At 42.5% G+C, this 14,144-nt stretch overlaps 1 protein-coding gene across 6 annotated transcripts in view; it reads right to left on the bottom strand.

Moving 5' to 3' along the window:
- The window catches only part of LOC102895838 (RNA-binding protein 4B), a 10,115-nt gene extending 1,946 nt beyond the window's left edge, over positions 1-8,169 (bottom strand). For 3 of the 6 annotated variants that reach the window (XR_439161.3, XR_439162.3, XM_006911041.3), the window contains exons 1-3: positions 8,016-8,146; positions 6,923-7,346; positions 1,099-1,775 (exon numbers count right to left, since the gene is read on the bottom strand). Coding sequence is in view for 4 of the 6 variants with exons in the window: in XM_006911041.3 (XP_006911103.1) it covers positions 1,108-1,775; positions 6,923-7,334 (1,080 nt within the window). In the remaining 2 variants the exon portion in view is untranslated. Of the gene's footprint in view, positions 1-1,098; positions 1,776-6,922; positions 7,347-7,720; positions 7,800-8,015 lie in introns of those variants that run through there. The other 3 variants (XM_006911042.3, XM_025046177.1, XM_006911043.2) reach the window with 3 other exon arrangements.
- Positions 8,170-14,144: the final 5,975 nt, after the last annotated feature.

Below are 14,144 nucleotides of genomic sequence, written 5' to 3'. Positions count from 1 at the left end.
GATACTCAGTGGTACTTTGCTACTAGGCCTCCCATTCCAATCAATCTCAAAGGAAAACCATGAGAATAGAAAGTTGTCATGAAGCCATTTCCACTCAGATGAAGAGATTTCTCAACCTCTAGATACTCCTGATTATTCTTGCCATTCTGACATCATTGGTATCTATTTTTCTGAAGTATGAAAAATTAAATTTCCAGGGTCACCACCAATTTTTATACACATCCAAAAAACTTACCAGTTTTATCTAGTCCCCTATACGTTCCTCTCAAAACAAAATTGCTGGGGAAAAACAGGAAGCGTCAGGCTCTAAATGACAGCATCGTAGGCTATGCAGATATTGCCTAAGTGCCCATGTAGAACGAGATGCTCCAGATTACTAGTAAGGAAAGGACTCCATGGGACAGTGGCATCAAAACATTCTGCTTTCAAATGAGTGTCTTAGAAATAAACACCTAAAATTTATAGGACTTTATTTGGCTTATAGCTATATATTAGAAGAGTTTCCTCTGATAAAGGCTAATGAGTTAAGTTCTAGCTTTATTAGCCAACTGAAAGTCTAAAGTTATAGTTAAAATTCTCACTGTGACATTCATCATTAACTCCAGAACCTGTACTCTTCAGCTCACACCACAGTGACTTTAGTGGAAAGAAAATAGGTTTAGGAGTCAGCCAGGCCTGAGTCTGAATTCTGGCTCTACCTCTCAATTACCAGATGACTTAACTTCTCTGACACTTAGTTCCCTTCTCTGTAAAAGAGAAAATATTTTAAATGCTTATGGTGTGGATTAAATGATATACACATACACAGAGAGCACTCAACAAATGTTAGTTCTCTTGACTATGTTTCTGTAACCCAGATCTGTTTATACCCGATTAAAGAACAATATTCTGAGTTTGTTCTCTCAGAAGAGACAAAGTGATTGGCCAAATGAACCTCAAGCTTAAGCTAAAGAAATATTTAAGACTAACATGTAATTTATACCTTTTGGATACTACTGTCCTGATAGCAAACAGGTGGCGTTAGTTTCCTCTATGCGGCATGGGTCTCTTTCAAGGGAACTAAATGGAATCTCTTAACCACACCCACCCCACTCTCACCTCCAGTTTTTAAAAGGCTGAGTACCGTGCTCGGTCCACATACTGCTCCCGCTCATACCGGGCCATGTCATACAGAGAATTCCGTGCAGCTGCTGAAGCCTGAGACAGCTCACTCTCTGGCCCATAACCGTAGCCCTCTCCAACTGTGGGGAGCACAGCTGCAGCACGACGAAGGGGGCTCCTGTCCCTTCCATAATAGGAGGAAGTGGTGGCAGCGGCAGCAGCCATAGCAGCTGAGGTGGCAGCAGCACCTGAGTTCGGCAACAGGTGTCTGTCGTAGGGATCAACGGAAGTGGAGTTGAGGTGACTGGTCACAGCTGTGTTCTGGACTTGAGGCAGATGGGACATGCTCTGCTCTGCGTAGTTGTACGCAGAAGCTGCTGCTGCTGCTGCCACTGCCTCATAAGAGCGGACCCGGTAACGCTTATAGTAGTCGAGTGCTCCATATGCATCATTGTAATACATGGATTCCCCGTAGCCCATGGTGTAAGGCGTGCGCACCGCTCCATACTGTTCGTTATACTGCTCGGTAAAGTCTGCCACGCGACCCGTACGATCTACTGGGCACTCTTTGGACCAGTGCCCCTCTTTCCCACACCGATAGCAGCCACTCTGGTCTCCCATCCCAGGGGCAGTCCGAAGGCGGCTTGTGGACAACTGCACATGCATTCTTTTGCCTTGAGAAAATAGATATGAGATTTATTATAATTCAGTGACGTTCTTTATCCTCCCCCAAATGGAAGTAGTTGGCATAAGACACACGTACATACACACACTCCTGAGACCCAATTTCAGCAATCCCCTCTAAAAGAAGTTTTAATACAGAGAAGAGCTAGAAAATTTGAGTCCTTAGAAACAAGTCAACCCTTTCTACTTACAACCGATTCCCTACTTCTGTTTCTACAACTTTCCTTTCCCCGCCCAAACCCAGAAATGGAAAGTTTCCACTTTTTACTGCTTAGACTGAAAATTTTAATGATTCAGAACCTGCCAGTTCTTTCAAATCAAATATCCAACAAAACCTCAGTTACAACAGATTCGGAAAGTACCTTACCAACTTCTCCCTGATTTACTCAGGGCCATGTTAGGCCTGAGCATTTAATGCAGCTTAAAAACCACAGTGAACTTCTATCCATCGTTTCCTCCAGCCATTTTTGCAGGTGTCACAGAAGGCTATGTTGCATACCTGGCTCATCATCTGCTTTATCTGCAGTACGTCTAAGACTTAGAAGACGCTCCAGATTTCAACCCCACCCCCACTTTTTTCAACAAGGGTGAAACCATGCCTACTGTGGAAAAGAAAAACTACTTGACCAAGGGCTCGCAAGAGCAAGAATTGGATCTCGAAACAGCACTGGTTTCTTAGGGACGGTGTGCTCCCATGTAATGAAATGATCACTTCATCCTGCATGTAGCCTTACAATTCTTGGGGTTTATCTACTTGTTAGAAAAATGCAGCATTTGCCTAAAGTCTTCTGGGCTCCCATACAAACAAGCCACATCCATACTTCCAGGCAATGATCAGCAGTAGGTACAGCTGAAAGAAGAAACATCTTCGCCCTGGGCCTGTATACCACCAAGCCCAGAAACCCTTACTGATGAAAGCATCCAAGGTCTTTAAAAACAGTTTGAGGAATGCAGTATTCTTGGCAGTATTTAGTCCCAAACTGTGTTAAGACTTTGGAGATCAAGTCAATGCTTTTTGAATTGTAGCCGAAAGGCAGCCAGTATAGACGTAGAAAACGGGCTTCGCATCACTCCTAAGGGCTGCTCAGAATAAATCCCCCCTCCGCGATCAGCAAGTTGCTTTCTCTTTAACAGACCTTGTTCTGGATGCAGTTATGCGATAGGAGGCCTCGTGCTCCACCATCCTGTTGGAAACAGCCTGATTCAGGACGGCAGCCAGCACAGCGCCATGCACTGACCCTGAGAGGGGAGCGGGTTAGTGCAGTAATATCACTTTAGTCAAACTCATTTCTGCCCAAAGTCTTAAGATTCCTGCCACCCCAGTTTCTAGTAGTTGCTGCCTCCAACTTAAAACCCTTTCTTTAGCAGAAACGAAGGTGCTCAGGTTTTTACTTCCAGTTGCTAGCAGAGAGGTAGCATCCATCACCACTGATATGGTCAACAGGTACCAAATGGCAATAACTATCTGAAAGCAGCATTTAGCCATTCTACTGTTTTCAAAGATTTAAATACACCCATTCTAATTCTTAGAAGTTATTAAGAGCTACATGCTAACTATGCATAGAACAGAAACACAAGATTTTTGCCCCAATTTATACTGCAAACGTAGAGTCCCCTATAATTTAGACTGGAGAATTACAAATTATTTGGCTTTCAACCACACATGGTAACGTTACTGTGTGACAGACACAAGACACAAACTGTACTTTAATTCTGAAGCTGGAGTAACCATGCCAATCTAAAAAGCGGCCAATCCAGAGACTTAAAAGTACATTTTTAGCAAAAAGTTTCAATTTAACTTGCTCTTTACTTTTACAGATTCTCGGTCCTTTTTTTTGAGAAAACCTAGTGATTTTTCCTTGATGTTTCTGTCGCTGTATTTAGTCTTCACCCCTAAGTTTATAAACATATATGGCAAAATCTATTTCTGTATAGCTGTGAAAAGGATTTAGGTCAAATTTTTTTTTTTACCTAAAACTAAAAGACCTATAACAAAAGTGATATGATAGTTTTTTCCATACAATCTTTCCAAAGGCTGTACTAGGCTTTTAATTTAAATCCTTAACGCAGGGGTTTCTAATCCCCGAGCTGCGTGGACCAGTACTAGTCCGTGGCCTCCTAGGAACTGGGCCACATAGCAGGAGGTGAATGGCAGGAGGGTGAGTGAAGCTCCACCTGTATTTGCAGCTGCTCCTCTGCGCTAGTATCACCGCCTCAGCTCTGCCTCAGCTCTGCCTCAGCTCATCTGGCATCGGATTCTCGGAGTCCCGGTCCCTGGTGCCAAAAAGGTTGGGGAATGCTGCCCTAACGTTCTTATAATTAAAAAATACCGTGCTTCTCTATTACCTTCAGAAACCAGGGCAAAGGAAACTGAAAGAAAATTAAATTCTACCACTTTCCTACACTTAGGCGCAAAGTTTAACAATTTTCTGAGACCTCCAAAAGTTAATGAAATGCGCTTATTTCCCAGAAAACCAGTCCAATAACAGAGGCTATTAAAATGCTGAGGTGGATAACTTAGGGTCTTAATTGCCAAGGTCCAGAGAAGGCTGGGGATGTAGCTGATACACACAGTATTCCAATTTAATGCTTGTTTACATATTGGGGGAAAAACTGAGACACCTGAATTCTTACCTATCATTCCCAATTCAGCTGCCTGAATTGTTACTTGGGAACAGCTTAAAATCTTCCAATGCAAACTGTTTGCTACCTCAATACAGGTGCAGTTGCTTGTGTGGAAACAGATCCTGAAAGATTCAGGTAAACACAGATTCTGCTTCCTTTCAGAAATCATACAACACAGATGCCTAAATGGCAGCCATTAACACATAAAGGTTCAATAGATGCCCAAAGTGGCACTATAAGAGGCCACCTTTCGAAAGCTGATAAAGCTTTATCGAAAAATGTGACAAATTGGTATCTAGACTGTATTTTCTGTAAAACTGTGACTTATCCCAATGCCAATCTTTCTCTTATCATCTTTAGAAAAAAACAGCTGATTATAAAAATGTCCATACGTGTAACTTGGAGTAGAGTGCTTTCTCCAGAGGAGCCAGGCTAAGAACATGAAAACCAAATAAAAGATTTTTCTTTTCCAATGATGATGTTTTAAAAAATCTTATGGATCACTACATTACTCATATCCACTTCCTAAAATAATTAAACCTGCTTTATTAAAATACACACTCCTTCTATGCCGGCTCCCCCAATTAACTGACTTCCACATATATATTTTTGCCTCTATCCTTTTTTAAATTGTATATTAAAAAGGTAAGGATGTGCAGTATTACACTACCAGAGTATCTCTGCAGTTTGTACCTTACTTTGCATTCTTTTTACGTTTTGCTTGTTACGTCAAGAGAACCTCCATTTCTCCCCATCACTGTCCATTCATGATTCCCTCCCCTATCAAATGAAAATATCAAAAAAAATTTTTTGAAAATAATTTTAAAGCTGTCTCAAATGCAACACTTTCTAAAATAAACTAAAAACAAATACAAATAAGAAAACTATCACATTTTAAGTACATTTCTAACTATAAGAGAAACACACCCTTGCAAACAACACTCACTCACTTTTCACCATATAATGTTTTTACTGTCAAAACACTTACATCTATTGCACCTCATTCTAGCCTCACTACCATCCTGTGAGGGAGATACTGCAAGGATCATTAACTCTATTTTATAAGTGGGGAAAATGAAGCACAGAGAGATTAAAACACTGTCCAAAGTCACATAACTAGTTAATGGTACAATTCTCTATAACATTTGCCCTACGCTTAGGAGAGTTGCTGAAAGCCAAGGCACCACTGGCTAAGGTCAGAGATAACTGATGCACTACCTGCCATCTCCACTATTTGTAAACTTTCTTACCCCTATCTGGTCAACTTTTCCTCTTCTCCCATTTCTTTTGTTTTCTAGGTTTAGGAAAGGACTCTTAAGTACTTAACCGTTTTTAATGGCAGACAAAAAATGGTATTAATTTATGAACTTGAAAAGTGGCTGTAAATGTGTGATCCAAGATGATACTGTCAACAAAAAACTTGTAGGACATATTGTCCAACAGAACTTTCTACAATAGAAGTGTACCATATCTGCACTAATCCAGTAGCCACTTGCCTCATGTGACTTCTGAGGACTTGCAATGTGTGTAGTACAACTGAGAAACTGAATTTTAAATTTAGCTACACGTGACTAGTGGCTACCATACAGTTTTAGAGTCTTCAGACAACCTCCTGTGGTATTAATCACATACATAACCTTCATTACTGGTGTAAATAACATGTTATTTACTAGAATATCTTACGATGGTTTGACTTTGATGGTGTGAAAGCAATACACATTCAGTAGGAACTGTACTTCAAATTTTGATCTTTTCCCAGACTAGCAGTCGGTGCGTGGGACGATACTCTTTGGTGATGCTGAGCAGTGGTAGCGAGCCACAGATCCCAGTCAGCCATGCGATCAAGGGTAAACAACTGATACTCTACAGTGCACTATTAAATGCATTTTCAACCTACGATAGTTTCAACTTATGATGGATTATCAGGACATAACCCCATCCTAAGTCGAGGAGGATCTGTAGTCCATGGCATCGTTTTTGGCTCTGCTAGTTCACAGGCTGAACAACAAATTTGAGCACTAACATAATCCCCCAAATCCAGATTCACAATATAGGGATTCTTCCAGGTGTCCTTGTTCCTCTTTCCCACCACAACTCATCACCCAAGGCAGTAAAGAATATCAGCCCTACACATTTAAACTCTCAGATGTAAAGCTTTCTGGTCAAGAAAAAAGGAAAGCCAGACCTTTAAGCTCCCTTTTCTCATGCAGTACTCATGTGCCCAGGCAGATTAAACTTCCAACAGCGCTCAAATGAATGAAGCCTAAAGGATAAAGTAACCCCCAGTTTATAATACTATGAAGCTGACAATCTTGGCAAATCTGAAAAGGGGAATATTTACTTCTCCATGAGTAGACTGTGCTCGAGAGGGATAAATATACAATCTTTCTATTATTTCCAGCTAAAATAGAATGGAAGACACCACCCTGCCAGCACCATGGTTCTATGTTCTTGCCTCTGTCTTGAGCTAAACCTCACTCATTTCTGCCACCCAGACCCCAGAGCAGTTCACCTTGAAACTCTGTGTTGTCAAGGCCCCTGATGGCCTCCACCGCATCCTCTGCCCGCTCCATGTGTACGAAGGCATAATCTTTTACGATGTCACATTCGATAACTGGACCATACTCTTCAAACTTGGCCCGAAGCTCTTGGTTGGTACAGGTAGGGCTGATGTTGCCCACATGTAACTTGGTTGATGCTTTGCTCTTATTCTTGCTGGCTTCCACGTTGATGTTCACCCCGTGCAGCTTGTAGTGGTGCAGGTTACGTATGGCATCCTCGGCCGCCGTTTTGTCCTCTATGTGCACAAAACCGTAGTTCTTAATGATGTCACATTCCAGCACTTTCCCATACTGCTCAAAGAGTGAGCGGATCTCCTGCTCTGTGGCCTCCCGGGGCAGGTTTCCGATGAACAGCTTCACCATCCTGACAAAAGCCTGAAAGAAGCAAGATTTCCAAAAGTTAGGGGTGGAGCCATGCACTGCATTTGGTTTAACCCTCCAAAGAAGTTCTTGGCACCTTCAAGACCCTCACATACGCGTCCGTTATTTTTTTCTCAATAGAAGGCGAAAGGTTTGGTCTTAAGGAGTAGTGAGTTGTGTGTGGCATGCAAACAGGAGGTCAGGGGTCAACATACACTGCATTGTTCATCACCTCCATGATATGAGGCTCATTTAAGTAAAAGGGTTAGCTGTTTTCAAGTCTTACAATACTAATATGGGGGGCAGGAAAGAGAAGAGCCCAGACGGGGGAAAGGGCACATATATCTGAGCATCCCTGGTCACAAGGTTTTGGAGGGAAATCTGTGTACCTCTCCCCGTGCGGTAACACCTTTCAAGATACTCTGAAAATAAAAAAGCCCTCTTGGCCCCAATCCGGAACCCCCCAGCGGCCCAACCTCCAGATCCTTCGCCCCAACAAAGACACGACCCGACCCCTGCCCCGCCCCCTCCGGAGACCCGGCCCCGCCTCCTACCGTTGTCTCCCGCGGACCTCCCGTAGCCAGAGAGACCCAAACCCGGGGCCGTCCCCACCCGCCGAGGCCCGGCCTGGCCCGCCCCGGTCCACCCTCGGGCTCCCCACACACCCACAGGACCCCCTCGCACCTCCGGGTGGCGGCGGCGGTGGCGGCGGCTCCCGCGTCAGAGAGAACCTTACAAAATGGCGACGGCCGCTCGAGCCTCGGCGCGACCGGGCCCTTTATCGCGCGCCAGCTCACGCACGCACTAGTGCGCGCTGCCTCTCCCCTCCTCCTCGCGGGAGCCGGGCGACCAATCCTACGGCCGCATGCAAATAATTGCCCCAGGCTCGGCTCGCAGCCGCCCCGCCTCGGGGGCGGGGCCAGCTGATGACGGCGCTGCGGAGTGGAGGTCAGCCCGCCCCCAGCTCCGGCTAGCCAATCACCACTCTGGAAGCGGGGGGTTGGCGCTCTCGCGTCAAAAGGGCTGCGGACGCAACCACTACCTTAGTGAAATCAGAAGGCCGAGATTACACTAACCATCACAATGGATAGTGCTCTAGGGCGTGCTGGAGCGGAGGTGGCGGCGTCGACAGCTGATGACAAAGGGTCATCTCACTGGGTCTCCTAAAAGGGGGCTTTCTTAGCCTTCTGGCCAACCTCTGTGTCAGCTTGGGACATTTTAGAATTACAGACGCGCCACGTTTTAAGCAAACCTAATCATTTTTTGTAGAGCTTTAAACCAAATTTTATATTGCAAACATGTCATTCATTGGTGAAGAAACCGAAAACCAAAGATGGCAGAACTGGGACAGCTCTAGAAGGCATTCTACTCGGCTATCCTTAGTCGTGTTTTGTTCGCTCCTGTGTATACGCGAGCTGGTTTTCTCTCTCTAGCTAGAATGTGAGATTTCACTGTGTGTCATTCACAGTTCCTAGTCCATGGTGAGCACACCAAAGGAATACATGGTGCAAAGGCTCAGAGAAGTCTCTTGATTTGGGTGTGGGAGAGGGTCTCCACGTCCACACCAAGCTGCTGGAAGGACTAGGCAACTGTGAGTCCCCACTTTTCTAGCCTTCAAAATTCAGCTATGGTGCAAGGGCACCTCCTGGTGGTAAAAGGGAAGCTATTAGGTGGATTACTCTCTGTCACCCTTGAACAAAGAATAGCCGTTATAGATTAAGGGACTGAGTTTATCTTCCAATAGAGCATGCCAGGGTGGTTTGTCAGTCACCATTCCTTATTGTGGGGGCTCCGTAGAAGCTTCTCTGATACCATCAGGCACAAATTCCTGAGGCTGCCTCTTCTCTCCAGCTACTTTGATCATTCTTTCACTGGGTTCTATTTGCTTCCCAGCCATTTCAGAAGAGACACCGTCCTTGCGATTTTAATAAGACTCATCCTTCTCTCCTACCTAATTCTGTCTACCTCTTCCCTTCCCTTCTCTTCTTTGTCATTTCCAGTTTCTCTCTACACTCAGACTTTTAAAACATGTATCGGGACCTCCTTACTCATTTCTGAAATCGCTTTCACACATCTTCACTATACTAGACTTCACAAATGGAGAGTCTGAACCTGCTATCACCCATCTTGATAAACTGTATTTTGGGTTCTGTCAACCTTTCTAATTCCCAGAATTTTCTGAGGTTACAAAACTAATGTCTTTTTAACATTTTTTACTCTTCTAAATTTTTCATTTCATTACCATCCTTTTTTTCCTGTTTTTATACTGTTTCTTCACATAAGTCTGGGCACCATTCCATTTCCTTTTCCCCACCTAATTCCCTACTTTTATTTATTCTCTTTTCTTCCTCTCCCCTTTTCCTCATAGACAACCATTCTAATGAGTTTAATGTATATTATTTTGTTTGTGTTCTTGCAAGACATGTCTTTTTACTGCCCATTTTCTTTTTCCATTTAAAAAATATTTTATCGTGGAAATTTTCAAAAAGGCACACAGAATATTATAATGAATTCCTACGGACTTTTTACCCAGCTTTGACAATTCTCAACATTTTGCCGATATTTCATCTAGCCCCTCTACTTTTTTTTGAGGGAGGGGCTGGCATTTTTATTTTTATTTTATCCCTCCCTCTACCCCCTCCTCTCTGGTAACCACTAGTCCATTGTCCATGTCCATGAGTCTCTTAGTTTGTCCTGTTCATTTGTTGCTTTTAGGTTTATATTCCATGCTGGCATTTTAAAAAGCAAATTCTAGACATGTCATTTTACCTATAAGGGCTATCTTTCTCTAATGAAAACATCAGCACTATGGTATGCTATTATTGCCTAATATTTATATTCAAGTTTCCCCTAGATTGTTGCAAATATCGTTTTTCGCTTGGTTTCTTCTAATATAGATCTAAAAAGTCCACTAATTGTGCATTTGGGTAAATTAATTTATGTTTATGTAAATCACAATGTAGAGCTCATTGTTTCTGACATTTTTCACTAAGTGCTATGTTGCTGTGTGCTATCTAACTCCTGAGTAATACTCCACCGTTTGCAACCACTGTATTTTACCTATTCTTCTCTGGATGTTGGTCATCAAGTTGCCTCCAACTCTCCACCATTATAAAAAGGTTCGCTTAACACTCTTTGGTTAATTATGAGTGCCCGAATGGATCCCCGGGAGAATCGGGAAGGTGTAAACCCATAGGAGGAATTGCTAGGTAACTGGTATGTAGAGTATACATGGAACTATTAACTTGACAAAGTAGTAGCCAGGTTGTTCTCTGGAAAAACTGTACCAGTCTACTCTTCCTGTAGCTCATGACGGACCCTGTAGCTCATCGTCTCTGCCAGTGTTTGACATTATCCAATTTCCTAATTTTTTTTCATTTCAGAAATTTTTGTTTTATTTTGGGGGTTTCAACCAGTTACAAAACTGGTGGAGCATTTATTAGAGCATAGTTTTTAAATTTAATTATTAGTGTCAAGTATACAGTACAATTTTCTAATTTTTGCCAGTCTCATATAAAGTGATAGATCACTGTTGCTTTAATTTGCATTTCTCTGATTACTAATGATTTTAAGCGTCTCTTCTTAAGTTTTTTGGGTTTATTCTTCTGTGAATTTCCTATTCATATCTTTTGCCCATTTTTCTTGTTAAGTTGCAATCTTTTTGTTGTCAATTTGCAAGATTTTCTCATCTATTGTAGATATTAATTTCTTATTGGCTTCAAGTATCTTCTCTCCTTTCACCAAATTACTTTTGTCCATGGTATTCTTCATTGAGCAGAAATCCTTAATTTTTTATGTAATCGAATTAATTTTTAAAGTTTGTGCTTTTGAACTTTTGTATAAGATTTCCTTTTCTAACCCCCTGAGGTACACATATAATCTCCTGCATTTTCTTCTATTAACAGTAATGTTTTTACCTTTTATGTTTAGGTTTGCAGTCTATTTAGAGCAGTGCTATCCAAATAGAAATATAAAGTGAGCCACATATGTAATTTAAAAATTTCTAGTAAACACATTTAAAAAATAAATGAAGGATTAAAGAAGTACAAATTAGTAGTTGATAGTTGGGCACGAGGATGGAGAGCACAGCACAGGGAATGCAGTTAACATTAATATGATGGCTAAGTGGAGGGCCGGGGAGGGAGGGAGCAATTGGGGGGACCATTTTATGAACAACATAGATGTCTAACCAAAAAAAAAAAGGTAAAATGAAACGGTTGAGATTAACACTTTTGAAACCTGTTAAGGGTGGAAAATTTTCAGGTGAGCAAACTAGCTAAGTCAGCTACAGGGAAGAAATATCTTTAGATATCAGAAGTTGTCCTACTTGCTTGTGTGTGGTTTAGGAAGTGTATTGTATAAAATATGTAGATGGCCAATGTCTGCTTCTGTAATCCATTTACTTGTTAATTAAGGGTGTTGTTCCGGGCAAAGATATGCTAAAAGCCAACTTCCATTTCTGTAATCTGCTGGCTTGTTCAGAGGACCACCAGGATATGGTCTTGAGCTTTATCAGCTAGCTGCCTGCTCTGAAAGCTCGGGGCTGATCTCCTCTACCCCTGCGTGGTAGAGTCAGTCGCCGGCCGGCTAATAAAGGCTCATAATTAATCTCAATTGGCTCCGTGGGTCTCACAATTGTTCGCGCCATAACAAAACCCAATATAGCTAAAATATTATTTCAACATATCATCAGTATAAAAATCATTAATGAGATATTTAACATTTTTTTCCTCTTCAGTCTTCGAAATCCAGTGAGCATTCTACACTTACAGGGAATCTGAATGTGGACAAGCCACATCTGAAGTGCTCAGTCACCACGTGGCTCATGGCTACGGTGCTGGGTAGCACAGATCTAGTGTTCACCCTCGGAGGTGGTGTCAGGTAAGAACGTAAATCTCTTTCTCTCTAAATAATCAATCGATTTTCATCTGTCCACGTGTCCCCATTGATTCGCTGTGCCCGCATTGCTGTACTTTTGTGCTCTAACTTGTCTCGTATCCGTCACTTCTCCATTCCATTCTGTCATCTTTCCCGGAATTTTCTTCCATTCGTATCCAAAGGTTCTCCCAAGACTTACTTCCTGACCTATGCTAATCATCTTCTATGTCCTGTCCTTAAGGATTCTTGCTCTCAGGTAGCTCCAGCTGCCATTGCATGTAGATGATGCTCAAACTACATTTTCGTTACTTTTCCATTCACGATGACTGCGTTCTGCAGGACCTCTGCTTGGCTGCCCTATTTACCTGTACGTTTTACATGTTAACATGGCAATTTCTCCATTAATTTCTCATCCCCATATACATGTCCTTCAAAAATCTAATTATTGCTTTCTCCCCAACCTCCAGGCTTACCGTCCTGGAGTGCAAATACCCAGATTCCCTGAACAATCCACACTGTATGACTTTCTCTTCCTTCACACAGTGGATATTTTACGGTTGTACCGAAGAACAAGAGAAGGTTGTAGTGCTGACATATTTATTTCATTCAGTCCCATGACACATTGTTTTAGTTACGTTTATCTACATGTTTATTGTGGAGATTCCTGAATCTGCTTTAAAGAGGATAATTATCCTGTCGGTATCTAGTCTACTGGCTCTCAAGGTTGGAGACCATTCTGGGGCTGTGTTGTGCTGGCCCCGGGCCTGCACTCATTCTGACCTTGTCTTTGTTATGGCTGACAATAGTCAAAGGTACACTAAAGAGAGGGCTGCTTTTCTGGAAAGATCTTCTCTGAGTCCCCAAAAGAAATGGGGTGTGTGTGTGTGTGTGTGTGTGTGTGTGTGTGTGTGTGTAACAGTGAAAAAACAAAGCTTTTCCTGTAAGAAGCCACCAAGGCAAACATTATTGCCCCAAAACTGCCCCTGCCAAGCCAAAGGCAAGGGAGAATCTTTTTTTTATTTTTTTAATTGAAGAAATGATTTAAAAATTCCCACCCCCCATTTACCTGGGAGAATCCTTTTTTAATGCTTTGTTAGCTTTTGAATGTTCTTCTGTGTGTGCTTATGTGTGTATTTACATACTTAGGATGTACCTTGTGGCTTTCCAGGGTGTTGTCATTCTGTTGGTCAGTGGACAGGGAACCTGTAACTTATCTGATCTCAGTCTTAACGTCCTTGATCCTCTCCAGAGGAGACAGAAGGTGGGGTCAGTAAGCATGCTCTATGTGCTCCCCACCCCCCACCCCCCAGTCATGCTCAGCAGTGGCTGGGACTAGATTGTGGCAATGCTCGTCAGTCTTTCATTTTTGAAAACACTTGAGAGAATCACAAGAAAGCTGAGCCCCAGGGAAGCAGTCGCTCACTGCTTTTAACATTAACACTGCTTGTTAAATTAACATTGTCCTGATCCCTGGTGAACTTCTTTGGTCTAAAAAGAGGCTTGACAGTCATCAGCCCAGCAACCTGGAGGTCATTATCATGGGGAAATAAGACCAAGGTAGGGAGGCTCTCAAAATAATGTGGTTCTTCGAGGGCTTGGAGGCTGGGGGCAAATGGAAACCTGACCCACAGGGGACCAGTGCCAAAGGGTAGAGAAAGATGTGTTGATCTTGCTAACATGCAAACCAATTTATAAAAGAAAATACCAAAATAACAACTGTAAATAAAAAGAAGTTAGTTTACTTGTGAAAGAGGTTACCTGTACAAGATTATATCAATGGGTTTGAACAATCTTTAGTAGAAGAACCAATGAATTAGACGTGACAAATTATTTTGTTTCCTTATCTAATTATAAAAGCTTCTTCCAGGCGAGATCCAAGAGCGTGGCATAGACAAAGAGGCTTGTGGTCGGGGAAGCAAAGACACCCAGAGGCAG

This window comes from Pteropus alecto, unplaced genomic scaffold (assembly GCF_000325575.1).
Source record: "Pteropus alecto unplaced genomic scaffold, ASM32557v1 scaffold43, whole genome shotgun sequence".
Classification (NCBI taxonomy): domain Eukaryota; kingdom Metazoa; phylum Chordata; class Mammalia; order Chiroptera; family Pteropodidae; genus Pteropus; species Pteropus alecto.
The sequence above is the reverse complement of the archived record's forward strand: the minus strand, read 5'-3'. Positions and strand labels throughout refer to the sequence as shown.